General features: G+C 39.6%; 2 protein-coding genes across 3 annotated transcripts in view; one reads left to right on the plus strand and one right to left on the minus strand.

The window, feature by feature from the left end:
- Positions 1–4226, plus strand: part of LRP3 (LDL receptor related protein 3) — a 91175-nt gene extending 86949 nt beyond the window's left edge. For both annotated transcript variants that reach the window (XM_072117240.1, XM_072117239.1), the window contains exon 7: positions 1708–4226. In XM_072117240.1, the coding sequence (XP_071973341.1) occupies positions 1708–2514 (807 nt within the window). In that variant the 3' untranslated portion in view covers positions 2515–4226. The remainder of the gene's footprint in view (positions 1–1707) is intronic.
- Positions 4227–12574: 8348 nt separating this feature from the next.
- Positions 12575–24717, minus strand: part of SLC7A10 (solute carrier family 7 member 10) — a 42296-nt gene continuing 30153 nt past the window's right edge. The window contains exons 5-11 of the mRNA XM_072117241.1: positions 22746–22899; positions 20477–20600; positions 20290–20393; positions 16970–17066; positions 16216–16365; positions 14553–14730; positions 12575–13079 (exon numbers count right to left, since the gene is read on the minus strand). Of these exons, the coding sequence (XP_071973342.1) occupies positions 12949–13079; positions 14553–14730; positions 16216–16365; positions 16970–17066; positions 20290–20393; positions 20477–20600; positions 22746–22899 (938 nt within the window). The 3' untranslated portion in view covers positions 12575–12948. The remainder of the gene's footprint in view (positions 13080–14552; positions 14731–16215; positions 16366–16969; positions 17067–20289; positions 20394–20476; positions 20601–22745; positions 22900–24717) is intronic.

Genomic DNA, 24717 nt, shown 5'->3' on the forward strand with positions numbered 1-24717 from the left:
AATAACATAACTTAAAATATGTTAAATAAAATATTAAATAAACAAATAATAATAAAATGTAATTTATAAAATACTGTTTAAGGCTATATTCACACTGCCGTTGCCCGCCCGTACCGTACCATAGCGGGCAACGGCAGTGTACGGGGAGAGGAGGAGGAGGTGAGCGCAGCTCACCCCCGCCCCTCTCCATAGGAATTAATGGCGCACGGCGCCGTACTATGGAGAAAGATAGGACATGTCCTATCTTTTTCCGTGGTACGGAGCGGTACGGTGCCGCACGTGTGCTCCACCGTACCGCTCCAGTATGGCGCCGTGCGCCCATTGCCGTCTATGGGGGACGTATATCGGCCGTATATACGTCCCCCATATGGCAGTGTAAATGTGGCCTAGGGGGTTTAATTTTAACCTGCTGGTGATGTTTACACAATAAAGATAATTTTTAACCCCTTGTTTTGCAATTTTACTCAGTATTATTGTTCCTTTTACTCCTATCACTCCCTAAACTGGTCAGTGTAAGATTCCAGAGTGTGGGTGGGCCACTAGCTGAGCAAACACTTCATGATTCTTCTGTGCTATGAGTTGCTGTGGGCTGAAAATGTGCTTAGAAATTCATGGTACAGGGTTAACTACACTTGGCGGTGCAAATCTTTCTGGCCAATTATGCAGCTGAAAATGCTGCATAAAGAGTATGCCGTCTGTGCATACTTTCTGCATTCACACTCTGCTACTGCTCACCTATCTACAATCCAGAGGAACTTTGGCCTTCCCACCAACCGCCTAATATGTAATGTGCCAACAAGGTGGAATTACACTTTACATATGCTGGAAATGGTGTGTAAACAGGTAATAGTTGAGTTCCAGTTACAGAACTCCACTGTGAATCAACCCATGTGTTCCAGGCAATTACTATGACTCAGACATTGACAAAATATCTTGGCATCCATATTGGCCAGACCCAAAAATCCATCTATCACCTTAATTTCCCAACTCCAAAATAACCAACAATCTTTAGAGGTGACATTATTTGCCATTGTCTTTACTCATACTGTCTTTTAATCATCTTTTAAAATTGACATCATGTGTAAACACTAGGCTCCGAGCAACAGGTGAAAGCACTCCTTCCCTGTGTGTAATCGGTCTTCATGTCCTGATTAGTCCATGCACGGGTTACTTATGAATATTTCTACTCCCTCTGATGAGACTATTGTCAAAATGTGTCAGGGAGGTGTGACGCATACTAAGTGCAAGGGACTGAACTTTGGGACGGGAGTCTGTTTCAAGCTTTATTAGGGCCTGATACCCTCCCAGGCCTGCAAACTGAAGGCAGGAATAGAAGGCTCCCCTCGAAGCGTTTTACATTTTTTGGCATTGGACAATCAGATATAGGGATATGATATATATATTTGTCATCTGTGGGGTAGGTACACTCTTTTATTTATGTGTATTATATATACCTCTTTCTAGATTATAGTAAAAAAAAAATCAACAATACTGTCTTTAATGTCTGTGAGCCTAGATCCTATTTGTGCTTGGTTGCACTAGGATAGTTAGGGGTATGTCTTGTCCCGAGTGTGAGCAATTACCTTGATATATATATTTTAGAATAAATTTCAATAAAGTTTGTATTTTGTAACTGATTACCTACTTGCTGCTACTCAACTTTTAGAAATACTTCTTTCTTTTCAATATTGTTTGTTTGTTTTTCAGGTATCCATGCTACAAAATATTCGTACAGCAATGCGTCGCCAAATGAGGCGACATTCTTCAAGAAGGGCTTCTTCCAGAAGACGTTTGGGGAGACTTTGGAACAGGTTATTCCATCGTCCACGTGCTAGAGGGCAAATCCCTCTGCTAACTTCAACCCTTCTTTCACAAGCACGTTTTGGGGAGACTGACTCTGGAAGAAGTGAAGACACATGGCCTAGCCCTTTGACCCCTCCAGAAACACTAAACACACAAACACAGACTTCCAGTCAAGAGGAGGAAAGTTCTGATTTTGTTCACAGTCTGCATGCAGAACCTGGGGCTGCAGAGCAGCTTCCATTAAATGTTCTTCTGCAGACTTGCTCTGAGCCACACATACAGCTGGAGACTGAATTGTCTCCTGCATTTTCAGACTCAGAAAATCCTTGCCACAGTTATTTTAATCCAGCCATAAGGGAAGACCCAGGAGTAGCTCTCGGAGATATGTCTTCAGCTGAACTCTTGGACAGTTTTTATTTGGTGCCTGTATCAGAAAGGACTTCTGCTGGTCCCAGCAGCACAACTCATAGCCATAATCATAACAAGGACCCATTACAATTGCCTTTGAAAAACTCTGGCCACTTAGACAGCTCAGTGAATGTCGAAATTCAGGTGAATGAGCAGCTGCATAGCTGTGTTTCTTCTTGCCATGAAGAGCCTTTGGGAGTACTTGACAATTATCAACACTCCATGGTTGTGCCAACACTGCAGACCTTTCATCCTCTATCAGAAAACAGCACTAGTGATGATGAATCCTTAATAATCTGCTAATTACATAGCTTCCTATAGGTGGTTTCAGTTTTTGTATTTTTTGAAAAGACCCTATTCCGCACGAACCATGTATTTTTATATTGTATGTGTCCGTATCCACATGTCAAGTTAAGGAAGTGATCTTCAACCTGCAAATCTCCAATTGTCACAAACTATATCTCCCAACAGGTTCAGAAAGAGATTTGCAAGATGTTTTGCAACAGCTAGGGAGGTACAAATTCCTTCTGAGAATCCTTGGGCGAAATTTATTAACATGCGACTTTTTGAAGTTTTGCTGATGTCTGGAATTAAAGATGTGCCATATTTTATGGACCATTTGATAAATTTTGTGCATCTTTATGTCTGTCTGCAGATATTACTTGACTTTCTCTGCCACCCATCATATGGAGAAAAAAAGGAACGCTATTTGTGATTTTTTTTTTAAGTCGCACTTAATAAATTGGCCTAAACTTCACTGTAAACACATAAACCATGCCCATAAAATTCCACAAAATAACATAGATGGATGTGGCAAAACACACAAGGTTAAATTTAAACAATGGTTGAATCTGTTTATTCTTTGATATGGATAATATGTAAGCCTTCAACTCCTTGTTAGATAAATCACATTATGATAGTTTTAGTCACAGTGCTGCTGAAACAAATCTTTCCCATTGACTACCTTAAAACAATCACAAAAAACTCTCATTATGTGGTACCACAACATTGATGAAATTCTGTAAACATTCTCTCTAGAACGTTCTGTAGCCATTTTTACACTTGGTGATGACTGTAACAGCTAACAATATTGTAAGGATGACTATCTCTCAATATGGTAGTTTACAAACTGTCCTTAATTCAGTAATGATGGGAAACAGGGATCTGCAGATGACGAAAGTTCATGGGTAGCTAAAATCATTACAACTTCTTGAATGCTGCATAGTAAGCAGATTGACTTTCCATATTTTAATCTTTAAATAAGAGTTTCCAAGACTACATCTATATGTTTAAAGGGCTAAAAATATTAGACTATTAGACCTATATTTCTTTTTCACACAAGCAACAGGTCAACAGAACCACGTTAGGGAGGTCCCACATAGTCATTTTGTGGTTGTCCTTCACGACTGCTTGGTAACAAAAAAGGCAGTTTGGGCAGGTAGGGAGATGAAGTTTACTGACCGCTATCCTCCTGTATGTTTTATGATGCTGATGCTGTCTAAAGCTATGGCAGAACAGGGAGCAGGAACTCCATGCTTTGCTTTGTGGAGCTGTGCATTAAGGAGGCCCCAAGACTTAACTGAGGCTCCTGAAAAGCAGCTCCATCCCCAGGTATATGAGGCTCCAGCTCAGAGGGGGAAGAAACTCCACCTAATTACAGGGGAGCACTGCTTAATAATTGATCTACGGTAGCTGGGCCTGGTTTAATTCTCCTCCTCCAGGAACAACCAAAAAGTGTGTTATGTATTTCATTTTCACTCAGTTTGTGGAGTCTGAATTTTAATATGGCTTTTTCTTTATAATGGTCATGGCCCAATACATGTCCTTATCATGGTCAGTGTATCTTTGAAGTTTTTGTAGTGTGCACTTTATGTTCCACCATATTTCTATCCAGTTATTCATTTTTGGTGCTTTTACTTCATGAAAAATGTAGGATTTTTGTAAGATGTTAAGTTATTTTGGTTTCTTTATGACTTCTGTCTGATCCTATCAATGAACTTTGAATATTGAGAAACTGTTTTGGTGGAGTTATCCTTTATTTATAAATACCATTGATTCAGACGAGGATGTTAAAGAAGATTATAATGATGTCAATATCAGGGATGGTTTATCGTTTATGCAACATTTGCGATGAAATATAACAAAAATTATGGTTCATATAAAGTGTGAGAAATGGGGTGATTTGCATACAAAACTGCAAGGGTTCTGATTTTAGGCATTAAGGCTCTTATCTGTAAGTTAACCAACTGAACCACTCACCTGGTTGTCTCAACACATCTTTCCCCTGACTTGAGGGTGCACATGAATACACAGGGGTATATTTATCATTAGGCAGGCTCCATGCGATTTTTTTTTTGATTGTGTTTGGCTCTCCACTATCTGGCAGATATATTAAAGTGCCTTTGGCCCTTTAATAAGTGTGTTTGGAGTGTTCTTCTGCAGGGGGTATGTGACTTTATGCAACATATTAAAAAGTTGTATTTATAAATTTGGTCTTACTGTATATGGTGTTTCGATAGCTGACAGATTTAATGTTTCTGTGTACATCGCCCTGTGCTATTTTTTGATGGTAAAAAGCAGTAAGAATTCAATGAGACTTTTTTAGACAACAATCTAGATAGTTAATGAACAGTTTCTAATGACTTAACTACTTAAATACAGTCCTTATAGAGGACCTGTCACCAGATTTTGACCCCCTGACTAACAATGACTGCTGATAAAGGGTTAGAAGTCCTTCCCATATCACTTAAAATTAGCTGCTAGTGGGGCACTGTACCTTAATTACAGACATTTTTCTGATATACAAATTAGCTTTTCTGACTCTTGTCTACTGGCTCTGACTCTTCTCTCTCTCAGGCTGGCAGTGAACCACACCCCCTTATTCTGACTGACAGGTCTGTGTTTCTTCAAATTGGCTCTGCCTCCTTGTACTTAGGGACTGCTGCTAATATTCAGCTACAGACATATAAAAATTTATGTGAGATGGGAAATATTGTCATTTTTTTACACAGTGCCTTGTGTTAAATTCATGAGATTTGACCAGTGAGGTCGCAGGTCTCTCAGCCTTCTAAGAATAGCAAGTTGTACACAATGTATGTGATTACATGAAATCACAGAAGCCTACATGGAGGAAAGGAGTAGAAGTCCATGGAGGCTGCTGTGACTTCATGTGGTTAGATACATGCATGGGGTACAGTTGGCTATTGTTAAGATGCTAAAGAACTTGAGATGATATCACACTGGTCACATGACATGAACTGTGAGCAGTAAGGAGGCATAAGGCAGATTATATTGGAGGGGCCGGCCAAGCAGGAAACGCCCCCCTTTGATGCATGGTAATATAAGATAAAAGGTGATTTATGTGGACGTAAGCAAAACATTTTTTAGCTAAAAGAAGGTGTCAGTCAGTTAATAGAGCTCTATAGGAACCTGTCACTGGCTGTATATGTGCAAATGTGGTGACAGGTGCCCTTTAAAGAAATGAATTTTCAAGTGAAATAATCACCTGGTCTGTAAAGAACTAAACTTCTCCCCCCTTCTCCTTTATCTATGTTTTGTATATGGACACAAGAACTATTTTAAGATACACCACATGCTGCAGAGAAGTGAAGATAGGCTTATTAGGCCAGTGATTTTCAACCTTTTTTGAGCCGCGGCACACTTTTTATACTTAGAAAATCCTGGGGCACACCACCAACCAAAATGACACTAAAACAGTCATATTATACATATAGCTAATAATATAGATTCTAAATTTATTTTACTCACTCATTGTGAAACCTGGGCCTGTTTCGATAAACACAAAAGGGATATCCTGGCAGGAATGGTGGAAAGACACACACGAAGCTCTTCCTCAACAGTTCTCAGTTTCTCCCTGTTTTTAGTATATGGTGCTGATTATTTTGTGGCTCATATACTGCAAAATAAAGGGGTACAATGAGAAGTACTATGGCCATGAGGCCAGAATACGAGTGCCAGCTCATATACTCAGCATATGAGCTGGTACTTGTAGTACTCCAGCTTCATGACTATAGTATTTCTCATTTTACATTTCTCATTGTTATATGCAGTATACTGCTGGAGTACTAAAAGTACCAGCTCATATGCTGAGTATTCTGCCAACAGTTCATATACTCAGGCAAAAGCTCATATAGTCAGCATTATTGGTGGGCATTACCTTGGCGGTGGGCAAATGCGGGAGTCTCTCCGCACTCAGGATGATGCGCCGGCCTCGGTGACGTCATTTTGTCGCGCGAGGTTCAAAGCTTGTGCATGTGTTATTGTACACGTCTCCTACATTGTAAGAAGCTGTGACTGTGCATCGCTGCGCATTGCCGGGAAACAAAACACAGGGGACACTATCGCTGCGCATTGCCGGGAAACAAAACACAGGGGACACTATCGCTGCGCATTGCCGGGAAACAAAACACAGGGGACACTATCGCTGCGCATTGCCGGGAAACAAAACACAGGGGACACTATGGTGTCCCCTGTGTTTTGTTTCCCGGCAATGCGCAGCGATGCGCAGTCACGGCTTCTTACAATGTAGGAGACGTGTACAATAACACATGCCCAAGCTTTGAACCTCGTGCGACAAAATGACGTCACCGAGGCCGGCGCATCATCCTGAGTGCGGAGAGACTCACGCATTTGCCCACCGCCAAGGTAATGCCCACCAATAATGCTGACTATATGAGCTTTTGCCTGAGTATATGAACTGTTGGCAAAATACTCAGCATATGAGCTGGTACTTTTAGTACTCCAGCAGTATACTTGGGGAAATTTCCCCGCGGCACACCCGACCATGTGTCGCGGCACACTAGTGTGCCACGGCACACAGGTTGAAAATCACTGTATTAGGCTATTGAATTCAGAAGAGATTAAAAATGATATTTTACTGGTATCTATGCTGCTCTAAATTTTTTACTAATATCTGTGCTGCTGTAAGATGTAATATCTTCTGTAAAGATATACACCATACTTTAATCATAATATATGTGGTCTTGACAAGCAGTGACAATCCTTTCTGATGGATTCGGAAAGTGTTGGATTTACAAACTACTAAGTAAAATACTACAAACAATTAAAATTGAAATCTTCAAAAATTAAATATAGCAAATTTATGCATGAGAAAGTTAAGTTATGGTTTACCCTTGTGCTTGTCACTGTATATTGATTCTGGCTGGAATTAATTACAGGCAGTCTCAGGGTTATTTACAAGATTGGGTCCATAGGTTTGTTCTTAAGTTAATTTTGTATGTAAGTTGAAACTGTATATTTTATAATTGTAGTTCAAGACATTTTTTTTGCCCCAGTGACCATTGGAGTTTAAAAATTTTTTTTGTTATGGGACAAAGGATTATCAATAAAACTTCATTACAGACACCTTACAGCTGATCATTGCAGTCTGGGACTATAGTAAAGCATTCAGAAAGCTTTACCAGAGGTTGTAATGGGCAGAGGGGTCCGTCTTTAACTAGGGGTCGTCTGTAAGTCGGGTGTCCTAAAGTAGGGAATCGCCTGTAATAACACAAAGCATTTTGATTTAATCCATGTTGTATAACTAAATTACACATTGTATGGCATGGTATTGAGTTCTATACATTTGCTTTTAGCTTTAGTAGTTTTACAGAGGACCTGGCAAACCTCCTGACATGTCTGCTTTTGTAAAAAAAAAAAAAAAAAAAAAAAACTTCTCTCATAAAGCAATTATGGGAAGCTTTTCTTATAGCTGTGTGTTATGCTAGGTGCTAGAAGATGTTTCTGGTTTGTATAGATTACAGCTTTAACCGCTTAATGCTCTGCGTCCGATATGCAGTGACTTAGCGCAGAGCCGATCAGGGGCGCACCTGCCACGAGTTGAGAATCTCGCCTCAGGTGGCGCGCTACCTGCTGGACGAGGGGGCGCATTGTGCGCCCGGCCGTCCATGTTGCCACCCGCCAGTCTGTCTATGCTGCCGCTGGAACCCCCACCCGTGCTGCCGCCAACCGGACCTTGCTGCCGCCCGCCGGCCTGTCCTACCGTCCACCTGACCGCCCTCCCAGGCTGACACACCCCCCTGCATGCCGACTGGCACATCCTCTTTCCCGCCAGCTGGCACATCCTTTTACCCGCTGGCCGCTACATCTTCCTGAGCACCTGTCTGCTCCGCTCACTCTGTCCCTTTCATCTCCGCTCTCCCCCTCCTCTGCTCTGCTCCTTCCCCCCTCTCCTCCACTCCGCTCCGCTCCCTCTGTCCCGTTCATATCCGCTCTCCCCCTCCTCCGCTCGGCTCCCCCCTCTCCTCCACTCCGCTCCGCTCCTTCTGCCCCTTTCATCTCCACTTCCTCCGTTATGCTCCGCTCCCCCCCTCCTCCGCTCCGTCCTCCCCCTCTCCTCCACTCCGCTCCGCTCCCGGCCTCCTCCCCTCCGCTCCCCCCCTCCTCCGCTCCCCTCCCCCCTTGTCCGCCCCCCCCCTCCTGGAGAACCTTCCTGGAAAATAAAAGAAAATAAAGTAAGTTTATCTGTTTATATGTATGTGATGTATGTCATGTGTGTATGTAATGTATATATGTATGTGTTTATGTTTGTGTACATGTATGTGATTTGTGTATGTAATGTGTATATGTATGTGATTTTTGTATGTAATGTGTATATATATGTGATTTGTATGTGATGTGTATGTGTATATGTATGTGATGTGTATGTGTATACGTACGTGTTTACATGGTGGCACGTTGTATGCGGTTTATTCTACATGGCGATACACTACATGCATTTTATACTACATGGCGATATGCTGTATGCATTATATAGTACATGGCGATATTCTGTATGCATGTTATACTACATGGCGATATGCTATATGCATTTTATACCACATGGCGATACGCTGTATACATTTTATACTACATGGTGGTACGCTGTATGTATTTTACACTACATGGCAATATTCTGTATGTATTTTTTACTACATGGGGGGGGATGCTGTATGCATTTTATACTACATGGGGGGGGATGCTGTATGCACATTATACTACATGGGGGGACGCTGTATGTATTTTATACCACATGGCAATATTCTGTATGCATTTTATACCACATGGCGATACGCTGTATACATTTTATACTACATGGTGGTACGCTGTATGTATTGTATACTACATGGGGGGATGCTGTATGTATTTTATGCTACATGGTGGTACGCTCTAAGCATTTTATACTACATGGTGGTACGCTCTATGCATTTAATACTACATGGCGGTATGCTGTATGCATTTAATACTACATGGCAGTATGCTGTATGCATTTAATACTAGATGGCGGCACACCGTATGCATTTTATACTACATGGTGGTATGCTGTATGCATTTTATACTACATGGCGGCATGCTGTATGCATTTTATACTACATGGCGATATGCTGTATGCATTTTATACTACATGGCGATACGCTGTATGCATTTTATACTACATGGCGATACGCTGTATGCATTTTGCATTGCTTTATTTTCACACCAAACCAATATGATGGATCTGGTCCTGACACTCCCTGACATATTACATATATTGGCGGGGGGGGGGTGCGTCTCTCTATGGCTCGCCTCAGGCAGCAGACAGGCTTGGTACACCCCTGGAGCCGATGACGGTTTAGCTCAAGATCTGAGCCAAACCGGCATTGGGAAACACGGGGTGCTGGCTATTAGTAGGCACCGATCGGGGGTGCTTAACCCGTTAAATGCCCTGGTCAGCGCGACCGCGGCATCTAACATGCCTCTGGGGGGGTCTTTCCCCCATGATTGGCACCCCCGAACAGTTTTCTTGCTGTGGCATCACTAGGGTCCGTTCTGGTCTATGACGTCATCTTACTGGCACAGTGCCAGCCTATGCATGTGCATAGGCTGGCACTGCTAATACTCTGCAATACATGAATATTGCAAAGTATTATCATGAACAAGCAATCAGATGATTGCTTGTTCATTTCCCATGGTGGTAAAAGGGAAAAAAAAAAATTATCCAATAAAAAATAAAGAAAGAAATCAATAAAAATGCCCAAAAGACCCGAAACATATAACTTAAAAAAAAGTCTAAATCATAACACAAACCCCACGTATATAGTATCACCGTGTCCGTAACAACAAATTGTATGGTGGGTTTTCCCTTTTTATCTTTTGAAAATTTGTAAATTTTAGGGCTAAATGAACGTATTCAATTGGATTCAATTACTATGAAGATCTCAAGGGGTTAACGATCTTCCTAAAAGTTGTTTCTGATAGTATGAGGGGTGCAGATTTGAAAATGGGTTGGTTATATGGGGGGATTTTGATGCTAAATATGTAAAATTTCATTCAAAACTGTATTTATCCCCAAAATAGTCAATTCTAAAAAATCCGGAAAAGCGATATTCAATATGTAAGCCGCGTGACATCAAAATAAATTATCGAGACATTTCAAAAATTATGAAAATGTAAAGTAGACATATGGGAAATATTATTCAGCAATTTAATTAGGTGGTTAATCTATCTGCCTGAATTTTGAAAATGGCAAATTTTTCAAAAAAGTCATCATTTTTTCTTTTTTTTTGTAAATAAATGCAAAACTTATCAGCCAAAATTTACCACTAAAATGAAGTACAACATGTGGGGAAAAAACAATTTCAGAATCGCTTTGATAAGTAACAGTGTTCAAAAGTTATAACCATATAAAGCGACGCATGTCAGAATCCAAAAAAATCGAGATGAGCCTTAAGCTACAAAATGGCTGCGTCCTTAAAGGGTTCACTTGTTTGTCTGCACACATCGGTTAGTGGAAACAGACTCATGTGATGGTCAGATTCCACGGACCAAGCTCCCCGGCCTCTGCTGAGCATATCCTGCGGTAGTTTCCCCGATTTTACTGTCCATATAAATACATAACTCAGGAGACACCTGGTACATTTTGTCCTAAATAGGAGGAAGTATCCCATTGCCGGAAGAAAGGAACTCCTTGCATCATATATCGCTATTATGGAGGGACTTCCATCCACTGCACTGTGCTGTGTCTGTGGGATGTGACCAGCACATAGGTCCTTTTCCACAGACAAGATTCTTAAATAACCCATTCTCTAATTCACTGTTCACAAAAATACAGCATTTTACACAGATATAATTCCAACCTGTCTCTTTTAGTCTTCATGTATACAATTTAAGTGCGGCTTGGAAAGCATGGAGCGTCTATTTGCGGAATTTGCTGGAACAGACTTCAGGTGCTATGTCCTGTTTGCTGAACCCCTAAGATAGTAGGACAATAAAAAACCTCCAAAGAATGGACCTATTTTAAAAACTAAACCCCTTAAGGATTGCAGTAACACTATATTTAGGGATGCAATACCCTGTTGTTCAACCTTTATTAGCTATTTTTTGTGGGGGGAGGGATGCAAAAAATCCCAAATAGCATAGATAATATGTTACTTATGTTCTATGGGTCATGCGGTTGATATCCCATTTATATAGCTTTCTTATTTGATCTGTTCTACAGAATAAAAACTCATTTGAAGACAAAAATACCTTGATTCTGCATTGCCGTCTACAAAGTGGTGTAACGTTTTTATTATTTTGTTTATTGAGCTGTTTTAGGGCTTATGTTTTGTGGGACAAGTTTTTATTGGTATCTTGCAGAGGTAAATTTGACTTTTTGATCACTTTTCATGGTGCTTTTTTGTTTGGTTAGATGCGCAAAAATCATAATTTTTGCTGTGTTTTTAATTTATTTTTTAAGGCATTCACCATACGGGTTCAGTAATGATTTATTGTATGGGTTCTTACCGACGCGATTTCCATGACATTCAAGGTGGCCGAAACACAAGCTCACCATGACATTCCGCAACATCATGGTGGTTTAAGGGGTTAAATATGGTTGCATTTTTCCAAAAACATTGTTTGTGGTACTAATGGATAACTCAATTCATTTCAGTTGAGCTGCAATAACAGACAAACTGATGAGTGATTCTTTTCCCCTCTTCAAATTTTAACTTTGCTTTAATGAGGTTTCAGCTAATAGAAAGGGATGTGAAGGAAGTGTATGTCTAATGTGAGTGTGAAGGCTTATTTTTTGCCATTAAAAGTTTAGGACCAGAAAACCCCTTTAAAAGAAACAAACTTGTTAGGACTCGCCCATCACAGTTCCCAAGGATCCTCCGGTGGGCCCTGGTTAAACCCAGTACTGAATCACAGCAGAAAACTACCGAATATGGTGGCTGCTAGAGTCTATTTCCTGTAGGATGATGAAGGGTGGACTAATTTTGTCTGGTGGAGCTAAGGAACCCCAGTCCAACACATCATTCTTGTGTCTAGCTATTTTAGGATCCAACGTTCATATACATATAGCTACACAGTATGCTGCAGGTGGTTGAAAATTATGCTTTAATTGAGGAAAAAATGCCAGTTCAATGTATACAAGGTGGAAGACTGAAAAAGTTCTCTCAGTTAGAATATACAGTGGCTCATTTGACCGGAGCAGAACAGTGCCAGTGGGGTCTTTTGTGTTCTTGTCCCATGCTGGGAAAGGGTTAATAACATATTATATCAAAAACATCCAGTTCCTTGCAATACCCGCCTGTCAAAACTGTAAGTCACTGTGTTTTTGTGTTTCCTGGGATGAATTGCCCTTCCTCATATCTTCCATTCCATACTTTTCTATATTGCTAGATTTTCAAGTACAGTTTATCCACATATTTGCCTGTAAACAAAATGCAGGAAAGATTGGACTTGGAAAGTAGCTCAATGCATTTTAATGGATTTTTCATTTTCGGACACCAGAGTGTCATTGCAGTGAATTAGGTCTTCTTCTGGAAGGTCTGGTTGAGGGTATACAACGTAGCAAACTTTCTGTCCACAGTATGTCATCTTTTCTGAAAGGAAAGTGGTTTTGCATCAGTATGGAGCCAAAACATGGAAAATGTAATTTAATGCTCATAACATTGTTCTTCCTGCCTACGGTATTTCTGACAGAAAAAAAACTAAATGGAACATATGGTCATATTCCCAATTTGCTATGCTTGTCTGAGAGCTAGGGAAGGTTCATCAGCTGACTCTAAATAATTTCATTAGACTACTATAAAGCTTCCTCGGGGATGGTTTTCTTAGCTGATGATTTGGTTTACCTACCTTTGTGTTTAATTTGTCTGACCTGCTTTTGAGTTGCCTTCTTTCTGGTCATTTTCTGACTGCACCTTGCCTCCAGATATTTTACTGTGCTGCCATCTGCTTGTGACTTTAGTTTGTAGATTTGACTACTCTTTTGACTTTTTTGATATATTCTGATGTTTTTATGTTGACCTTGAGTTTGCCTATTCTTTCTCCTTTTTAATCACATTATTGATTTAAGTGAACCCATTTTGGGGGCATTGTCAAGTAGGCAGGGACAGTAAGGAAATTTCCTATCAGGACTCCCTCCTCACCTGCCAGAAACCCTTCCATTAAGGTGCTTAAACTGGCTGCTCAAATGCAAAGACAATTTTAGAGGTGGACTCAAAAGTGTTAACTGTATAGAAAGACCCCCTCCCCCCTCTGATTACAGAACTGATCAAACCAGACCTTTTCCAGTGTATATCCCCTCAACCAGTTGTATGCCGCCAATACCTTTTCCCCATTTCCCCTTTTTTTTGCTAAAGAGAAGCGTTGCCTAAAATCAGTCCAAAAGCAGTTCCACTAATAGTCATAAGCAAAAGGTCAGTAAAAATCATGTAGACATATTATACAAAATGGATTAACCATGTAACCCATTTACAAACCAATAGGATTGTATGCTATCCATGAAAGGTTTATGTGGCTGATTTAGCCTTCGGGATCAATTTCTTTTGTTTTGAGGTAATAACTGTACTGTACTACCAATGGCTGAAGTAAAATATGACTACACCATATTAACTATTTTGATACAGGAATCACTTCTTAAAGGGAATCTGTCACCAGGCACCCTTTTGAGCCTCCTCCATGTCCCCACAGACAATAAATAGCTTATCCCCAAACTGTTTATATAACACTTTGGGCATTAGTGAGTTTAACAATAACATGTATTAAAGGGAGGTTTATTTTCAAACTCACAGATGAGCATTTTGCAGAGGAGGGAGGGAGGGTCCATGCTGAACACTTCCCAGGGACATAGGGCACAAGCTGTCAGGGAGTCAGGTAAACTTTAATATAAGTTATTGTTTTAACCAAAAGTTTGTTTTTGCCAGAAGTTTTTTACAAGCAGTTTGGTGAAAAGCTATTTATTGTCTATGATGACATTAAAGAGGCTCAAAAAGAGAGCCTGGTGACAGGTTCCCTTAAACCCTAATGTATGAAAAACAGGTACTCCTGTGACAGTAAAATGAGTGACTTACCAATAAATCTATCTACACACTTTGGTTTATTCTTCCAGTAAACTGTCAAGAAAAAAACTGGCACACCCGTTAAAATAATTATGAGTCCGACACCGCACACTACTGGTTCTGAATAGAAGCTGAATATCAACAGGAATGCCCAGAAACATAGATAGGTGATTGGAATCAGCAGATTCACCTTCAAAAAAATAGAAAATGATTAAATAATTTTCTGCATTTGAATTTTACTGCCATATTTTTAAAAATTAGAGTTAACTTGTAAAACAATGGAGTCAAATTGTCAATCCATCCTATGTTTTAAAAGTCCAATATTTTATTGTATGAACAGAGATGCAGAATATGTCATGGCTTTCAATACATATGCTTATTCAAACTAATGTCAAACTGGGATACCTAGGGAGAGGGTCCACCAGCAAAATATATTTTTGGGGCCTAATTCTATAGTATAAGCTTGCTTCCCAAACCTTGCTTTGAACTGGTTGTCATGCCAGTAAGCACAAGATGCTGCATTTGATTGAGAAGATGTCATCTTAGTCATCCTTTGCCTCTACAGTATCTAAGAATAAATTGAGGAGTATCTCACATAATCTACTCTTACTATATGAATACATAGGATGATTGAGATGCTGTATGCTGCATTTCTGTATTAAGTACAGCAAAAGTGACCTGTCCTGCACTACTCATTCCTGACCTGAGGGCTAATGTAACATAGATGCTCCCTGAAAAATCTACCCATTCCGAAAAAATTTGTCTTTTACCAGATTAAGGCCTCTTTCACGGTAACGTATGTTAAGGCCTGGGCGAGCATACAACTGTGCGGTGGAGAGAGGAGGGGTGATTGCTGCTCACTCCTTCCCTCTCCATAATGAGACATGTTGCCTGGCCATACATACTGTACATAATCAGTATGATACCGTGACAAACATGTGTGGTCACCATACCGCAGCTGGGCACCATGGTCTTCTACGGGGACTGATATCAGTCCACAAACTGTGGGGCCGGATATCGGTCTCTCACATGTTAGTGTAATAGAGGTCCAACAGTGTTCATATCACGAGAAAAATGAACAGCAAAAAACTACAGACTGGATCAGGGATTAGCTTCCAAGAGACCCTCAGGGGTACTGTAAGATGTAAGGAAGTTACCTGCCACATTGTTACAACCTGACTCTTGCTGAGCTTGAAGGTCCAGGATTGTAGCTGGGCGTCAAGCATTCTGGTGCACTCCTGTCTGAGATCTCTTCAATGACTGAACACAGAATATTCTTCCCCCTTAGTAACTGCTGCAGTAGGGGTAGGGCCTGTGCTGTTTTTAATTAAGATATATAAGATACCAGTGCACCAGAGTGCTCCAAGTCCAGCAACATCCCTGGAATATAAATGCAGTAAATTGGGGTAAACTGCACTTTATCCAAATTATTTTGTGTAGACTGTATAATTATATATACTTGTTTATCTGAAGCCTCCTTTCACATGAGCTGGTCCTTAGGGCACCATGCAAGATAAACATACATACCATATGTCTGCTGGTGCATTTGTAAAAGGGATATTAATGTTGTGTGATCACATCCATAGACAAAGAATGCAATAATATCTTCTTCTTTATAGACATGATATAATGATAGACATACAGGCAACAACATGTTGTATTGTACTGCTCTTACCTTTATGGGTCGGAACATTTTGGGTTTCTTGAAGCGGAGTACAATTAGCCCCATAATTGTTACTCCATAGCAGAGGTAGTTAATAAAAGACACATAGTTTATTAAGGTGTACGTATCTCCAACCAGCATAATGATAATTGTCGCTCCACACTAAGGAAAGAAACATAAGCAATCAGTGGGCAAAAAGTCAAACTGAAAGTGATCCTGAGTCACTTTCCAAGTTCACTGTCTTTGTATGTTGCATTCTGGCTGTATTCCCGGAGGGCCACTACTTTCTTTATGAGGTGCGCTTCTTCTGCAGTTCTTTTTAGGGGCTGAACAATTTAGCTATATCTGTCCTTCTGTTATTATGGGGGTTACAACATCTGGGGCTGCCTGTGTTGAGACAGGGCAGGATTTATATTTCAATATATCTTCTATGAATAAACTGTTTAATTTCCAACCTCATGTTCATCTTTGTGATGGGCCAAACCATTGCTTGTTGTGGATGACCCCTGCACTGATCAGATAATTGAAGAACAACCCCTTTAACAGTACATTTCTAGTGTATAACAAAGATTGGCAATATTATAGAGGAATTCCCATCTGGTAATATGATGCTCTTATGCTTTTGGCATAATTTTATTGTAAGAAGGAATCCTATGTCGAAACTACCACGTACCCAGCAAATGAAGGGATATAATGCGACAAAGAAACCATTACAACATTACAGTCTTCATGTGAAAGATTTAATACTATGGAATAGCATACTTACACAAACTAGCAGAGCCGGTACTGGAGTACAATATTTAAAATGAATCATGGCCAGTAAGCTGGGCAAGTGGCCTTCTCGGGCTCCAGAAAAGCATAGCCTATGGAAAAAGGAAGAGCTAAATCCTTTTTTTCCTAATGGATTTTTTAAAAGAAAATCTATCATCAAAATCAAGAATGATAGACCGGGACACTTACTCATAGACGCAGGCAGCATGACTGTGGTAATCTTGTATTATTTGTTATCCATGGCCTCCTGCAACTTTTAATATTATGCTACCCTAACCCCTCTGTGATCTGACTTTACAGACTGTTACATTGTGACACACTTCCCCCCGCTCCCACAGTACTTGTGCAGTGAGCAGGAAGTGAAGGGTCAATAAAATAAAATTTTGATTAAGTTGGCATACTTTATGCCAGAAAATTAGGACAAAATTCTGATGGGTCAGCAGTATTTTTGGTGCATAGACTTTTTTGGCTTGAGGCCAAGCGCCCCCACGTCCATCTTGTAGAGATCATAGGAGAGACAGAAAACTGTGTAAAACACGTTATTTATGTAGTGCTGAGAGTTTTTTAGTGCAATCTACAACAGAATTCTGTCATAGACAGATTACTAAAATCTCCCCCACTGTTTGTTCTGTGGTCACTATAGGTCCTCTTAGAAATTTATGAATAAGTCTGCAACTAAGTGTAAGAATATGGACATGGTGGTATTCTTTTTTTTACAACTTTCAGACCATTTCCAATGTCCCTGCTTTGTGAGTTTATTTTGGGCATTGGTAAGATTAGAAGCAGCCACAGGACTTTTTAATAGTCTAGACGATTTAGCAAGCCAAAGGTTACCTTTTCCACACAATGGCAGTCCTCCATGCACTCAGCGAATTGGCACTTCTCAAGGGAGTCCACACAATAGGCTGGGCTGGAAACAGAAAGGTTGTCTCCCCACGCTGCTTTTGCCACCATTTGGCTTGCTGAGACAGGTGGACTATTGTCAGACTTAATGGACTATTCTGCTAAATCCTGCTGCTTTCCTTCGGACAATTCAGTAGATAGATCCTACTTTTGAAATGCCACTAGTGACATCAAAGATTTGACATCTCAATGTCATATCCCCTTCAGTTTTCCAATTCATGATGTCCCACCTTTCTGTTCTTCTTGTTTCCTGTCCACTATTAGGAAGGATATTTAGTTGTATTTCCTGGGGAACATACAAGGAGTGAACACTCCCATCCCATGAGATTAGTAGAAAAGACTCAAGTAATCAGTCTTATCTATTGTTTGAAAGAGCTTATAGTGGGGGATTCTTTTGACCTGACCAACCTCTACACTGTAACCATAGACTGCCATGAGAATATTGCTCAGACCATTTAATTGATACTCATGGAAATTCTTGGAGCATAAATTTGAATACTCTAAAGGACATTTGCATCTTAGCAATTTGATTAACTGATATAGTAATAATTCTCATGTGTTAACACTTGAGCCTAGAAAGCATTGTAATATAACTAATAAATGGAAATATCAGAATCTGCGTTCATTAAAATCAGGTTAGAGAGCTATATTAAAACAGAAGGATTAGTAGAAATATTGTATCAGACATCTGAAAAAACTACTTCTTTTATGTTTTCCAACAGTCCCAAATGGTGTGGAATTGTCTTAAATATTGGCATATTTAGGAACACTCTACCCAAAAGTTAGAAGTTCTATCAAGGTCAGTGCAAGACTTAAAGGGGTTTTCCCATTTCAGCAAGTTATTGATATTGTTTGAATAATAAAAAGTTATACAAATTTCTAATATATTTTCTGTATCAATTCCTCACGGTTTTCTAGATCTCTGCTTGCTGTCATTCTAAAGAAAGCTTTTTTTTTTATTTCCAGTGGACAGAAATCTGACCATGGTCTTGTTATAACACACAGCTCTGATTACTCTGTTACTCTCTATGGTACTAACGAGTCGTGCACCTGTATGACCATGGTCAGATTTCTGTACTCTGGTAGTAAACAATGATGTATTCTATAAAATGAAAGCAAGCAGATATACAGAAAGTATATTGGAAAATTGTCGAATTTTTCATCAGACAAACAATAACATTAATTTGCTGTAGGAATACCCCTTTAAGTACTCCTATTTTACAAATGAGTATCTCAGTAACTTAGGAATAAAAATCACTTATGGCCTTATGAAGTTACTTTCTACAATCTTTACTGTGAAATAAACCACACCGTGTGAATACATCTATTAGAGTTTTTGAAAGGTTGAAAGATTTATTTTGATACCAGTGAAATGCACTATACCACACAGGCTGTTACTAATGGGGGCTACCATATTTCGGTCACATTAAAAGATATGTCTTAGCTGAACTGCATGAATGTCCCTTCTACTTCAAGGCCAAGGCTTGCATTTTTGTTATGGTACGCTCACAATTGGAGTTGTTGGTCCTGGTCCCTAAAGCCCACACCATACTATATTTAGGACTCAGGGAATAACAGGTAATAGGGGACCATGGAGGAAAGCCAGAATACGTAAGTAACCTGCTGCAAAAACTTTAAACTCCCCCAGTAGTAGACGTCAATTCTATATGCCTCATATGACAGTTTTCTTGCAGACATGGCATGAAAAGAGTTGCAATTTTTACTACAACCGTTTTATGCGCTGCTCAAATTTTTGAAAAAAAAATTGTGTGGGGCTCCTCATAACTCCAGTTTAACTAAAACATTCACCAGAAAACTGCCACGGGTTCTTTCTGAAATCTTTGCCAGTGCCAGAATAGCCTAGCTTTTCAATTCTCTTCCATATGTATAATAATAAAATAAACCTGAATTATTTATCAAAAACACTTTAATTATGTTGCTAACGCAACAATTAAAATTGTTGCTGTTGCATGTAAAAACTGTGAAATGGTAGGAAGGATTTTCTTACTGTACCTACTATGATATTATATCACTACAGTGATATGTTTCCACTGGTATTTTACAGTAGCAGAAAAGTACGGTGTATACGGTACTATTTTAAGATATATCATCACATACTGCAGGAAAACACACACATGTAATATAAGCATTTATTAAATATTTGAATTCTTTTTCTTTGGGCTGGGTGAGTGGTAAAATGTTGTTTATTTGCCTTAAGCATTTCTAACCTATGAAACCTAGGCAATAGCCATACAACTAATGTCGATGTTAGCCATACAACAAATGACAAAGCATAGGCTGACTTTGTAAAATTACTAAAAGTAGCTGTTAAGTTTATTGGAGATTGACTACTGATTGAAAAAGAAGATGTTAGATGCTAACTCTACATTGGTCAACCATATAGCATCCAACCTTGATGAGGTAAAGAGGTATCCGTTAATCCCTCCGAATGTAGACAGCGCTACTGAGACTGGCATGATCCAGGAAAAATATCCCAGTAACTTTTCACCAAAAGTCTAAAGCAACAGAAGGGGGAAGAGGCTGAAAATTTATGGAGAGGAACACTGAATAAACTAAAGGTAATGAGGTGACTACTTACAACTGCCACCGCATTGGACGACATTAGTTCTTCTGGTGTCATAGCCGTAAAATAAGCTATGTTGGTGAATGTGTAGACAAATGTCACCAGTGGAATAGAGATGTATATGGCACGAGGTAGATTCCTAAAAGATAAAATAGCTTTACATTTTTTCCCATTAAAGGGGTTTTTGAGGTTAGGGTAAACTTTTCTAAAGGGAACACATTGTAATAAAATAACTAAAAACACTACTAATAAAATGCATCTGGCTTTGTCAGTCTTTGATTACTTGGTTACAGCTATGTCCATCCACTGACCTGATGGCTTTAGGCAGTTACTGGATGCAGTAGTAATAAAAGTAGACTGACTTATTATTTCCAGCAACAATTAAAAGAGGTATTCCAGTTGTGGATTGAGAATTTTCATTTTACTAATTGCAAAATTTTAACATAGCTGCCAGCCCTTGGTTTCTTATTGCCAGTTCACCAGGTTCAAATTTGGCTGCCTGACATCTTGTTACTGAGCATGTATTGACAAGCAAATGCTAAAAGGCTGCACATGCATGCCCAGTGGCAGAGCTGGCACCAGCACCGAGAGCCAAGGGTACTGGAGGGGTCCACTCAGGCGTTTGGGATCTGGATCTATACCTCAGCCCAGATTCCACCCATAGCAGAAGGCAGAGCTGATTGCTCCCTGCTCTGCCTTCAACCTCTCACAGGCCGCCGTAATCCTTCAACCTGTAACATGGAACCTGTGTCTTCTCCCTGGAACACTCTTATTTTTATCTACTTCAAGAGGTTGCCTTTTTTAGCAGTCTTTTAACCCCTTCCCGCCGCAGCCCTTTTTCATTTTTGCGTTTTAATTTTTCACTCCCCACATTCAAAAATCTGTAACTTTTCAATTTTTCCATGTACAGAGCTGTGTGATGGCTTATTTTCTGCGTAAAAAATTACACTTCAAAATGGTGGTATTAAATATTCCATGCCATGTACTGGGAAGCGGGAAAAAAATTCCAAATGCAGTGAAATTGGTAAAAAAACCGCATTTGTGCCGTATTCTTGTGGGCTTGGATTTTACGGATTTCACTGTGCACCCCAAATGACATGTCTACTTTATTCTTTGGGTCGGTAAGATTACGGGGATACCAAATTTGTATAGGTTTTATAATTTCATGCATTAAAAAAAATTAAAACCTCCTGTACAAAATTTTTTTGGGGGATTTTGCCATCTTCTGGCGCTAATAACTTTTTCATACTTTGGTGTATGGAGCTGTGGGTGGTGGCGTTCTTTGCGGATTTTGATGACGTTTACAATGTAATCATTTTTAGGACTGTACTACCTTTTGATCACTGTTTATAGAATAAAAATTTTTTTTTAAATGGCACCCGCGATCAGTGCTAGCACCGATTGTGGGGGTTTTCACAGTGGCGTACCGATCGCGGTACCGAGGCCCGCACCTGACCCCTGTGCTGCGCAGATGTTTTAAATTGTGAGAGACGCGGGCCTTTCCCTTACAGCGCACGGACTGTTCTGCATCTGGTCCGTGCGCTGGATCAGGAGGGCCCGGAGCTGTCACAATTTAAAATTTGAACGGGCCCCCGATCCGCCCACCATGTTATATTCAAATCTGTTTTTTTTTTTAATTTTTACCGGTGTTTTGTATGCGTTGGAAAAGGGGTAGTCTTATACGGCGAATATATCTTAAACTCTATATTTTAAACAGGAAAGTAGGGGGGTCGTCTTATACACCAGGTCATCTTATACGCCGGAATATACGGTAACAATAAATCTTAATTACAGGCACCATTGATAACTGTTACAACTGCTTATTGTAGCCTAGGACTAAAGTACAGTAAATTACCAAAATCCAGAGGTCCGTTTGTAACTAGGGGTCGTATGTAAGTCAGGTGTTCTTAAGTAGGGGACCGCTTGTATTAATACTTTTCTCATTTTTATGATTTGGAGAAATATGTTACTGTGGGGATGTATAGTAAGTCATGGCAAAATGTAGCATTTCGTTTTTTGGCCACCACCTGAGTTATGGATGTTGTTCTGTCCACCCAGCTACTCCTATCCCCTATCTATCTATCTATCTATCTAGTTAGGCCCTATCCTGTGGATATTTAATTCTTGTTTTATGGGAAAACAACTGGTAGATACCGCTATATGATTATGCTGTGGTATAAATGGTAAACATCAGTTTAGGGGTTTATTCTGAAGTCTTTTTCTATAGTACCTTTCAGTGATACGAAAACATTGAACGACATAAGTAGGGTTATTGTGAACTGACCTTCTGGGATCAACCAGTTCTTCTGTGACATAATTCAGAAAGTTCCACCCACTAAAAGCAAAGGACCCTTGTAAAAAAGCCAATGCCAGCTGTCCAACAGTGGGGGTCTTCCAAAAATTAAATGCATTACTGGGCTTCAGTTCTTCATAGTTTCCTGGAAATAACATAAAATTATACTAAACTGTAATGTTTTTAATTCTTAAAAGGTGTTATGTATTTCTATTGAGCATGGCACTACGCAAATGATCCAGCTACTACCTATCTCTGCAAGAGTTATATTTGTTGTGGGAGAATTATGTGACCAAACATGTCCATCAGTGGTCTTGGTCAACTTATATTGGGATGTGGAGGGAAAGTTTTGCGTAATGTCAGTAGTGTTTATTCACTTTACAGTGCTCCTTCAACATATGGACAGCAACTTTACTCCTCTCTAATAACAGATTTAACTTTTGGGGAGGTGTGGTACTGTTTCTGGCACTTACAGCTTATTGGGCTATATTAACCTTTTGTTTTATTTTGCTTATCATTTTTGTGCTAAGGAGTGGAAAACATCAGGGAATTAGTTAGAATTCTCCTTACAGCTGGATCCACATTTGGTTTTGGCTTAACAATCACCACAAAAATATCACAAGAACTGTCACAAATAATCAATGCATGTAAATAAACTTAAAGTGATCGTCCAGAATTCACCTCATAGAGGCTTATGAGTCTTAGTCGCACAGCATGTGAAATAAGTAATGAACATCTTACCAAATTTCTATTTATAAACTATTGACATGAAATTCTCACCATCGGTAACTCTCATCGGTAAGAACCCGTTCAATCCAAATTGGCAAATAATCAAACCATAAAAAGAGGGAAAAAAAGTTGAACGCCCTTACTTAAAATGTATTTAATATTTGGCACAAAACCCTATGTTGGTGAGGATTGCTTCAAGATAGATCATGTATAGAGAAACTAGTCCTATGTGTTACTCAAGTGGGATTTTAGCCCATTCTTCAACACAAACAATCTTCAAATCCTGAACGTTCCGGTGCTCCTTCAATTGGCTGGGCCACGCAATAAGCTTTATTTTCTTTCTAAGAAACCAATTAAGAATTTCTTTGTCTTTGTAATTAGGATCCTAGTTGCTCTAAAATGTTCACCCTTGTTTCATCCTCATCATCCTGGCAGATTTTTATCACAAATCTCTCTGTTCATTTGTTTATTCACCCTTTATTCAGTTATACTAAGTATGCCAGTGCCGCATGCTGAAAAACTGCCCCATACCACACTTAACTATTGTGATATGCGGTGCCTTGTGGCTCCACCTGTTGTATGTAATATCCAAAGTGTTCTTTCAGTTTATCCCTTAAACATCATGCACATCAATTGTTTTAAACGCTTGCAAGCCAATTTTTTTTTACAGGTAGCATATGTTCCCATTCACTTCTATGGGCTCATGCACAAGGCCATGTATTCCATGGCCTTGTATATGAGCCCACTGCCTGGGCCACAAAAGATAGAACAGGTCCTATTCCATGCCCATATTGTGGCCCATGCAGTCTTTTATTATTGTCACCGCCGATGACACATGGGACGTAAACAAAGGTTCACAGGACCATTGTTTACATCCCATATAATTTGCTGGGACTTGTGAACAAAGCTTAATCTACTCACTGGTGAGGGGAAAAGTGAAATAAAGAATACAGAGACACTTTACCTTCCCTCTCTTCTAGTGCCTGGCTCTTGGTTTGTAAACTAAAGCTGCAGTGGCAATATTTAAGGGCATTAATGTTGGGGTTGGAATAAGAATTATGAATACCAATAGCCGTACACACCACTCTTGTAACAGATCCCTATACTGCTCAAACAATGAATACCAGCAAAAAGTATACAGGACCGAAAACCGTACTCAAAATACCATATAGTAAATCAATATAATATAAATCTTTATTAATACACAAAGGGGAAATCAAAATGAACATTAAAA

The sequence above is a fragment of the Engystomops pustulosus genome, chromosome 7 (assembly GCF_040894005.1).
Source record: "Engystomops pustulosus chromosome 7, aEngPut4.maternal, whole genome shotgun sequence".
In the NCBI taxonomy this organism is placed as follows: domain Eukaryota; kingdom Metazoa; phylum Chordata; class Amphibia; order Anura; family Leptodactylidae; genus Engystomops; species Engystomops pustulosus.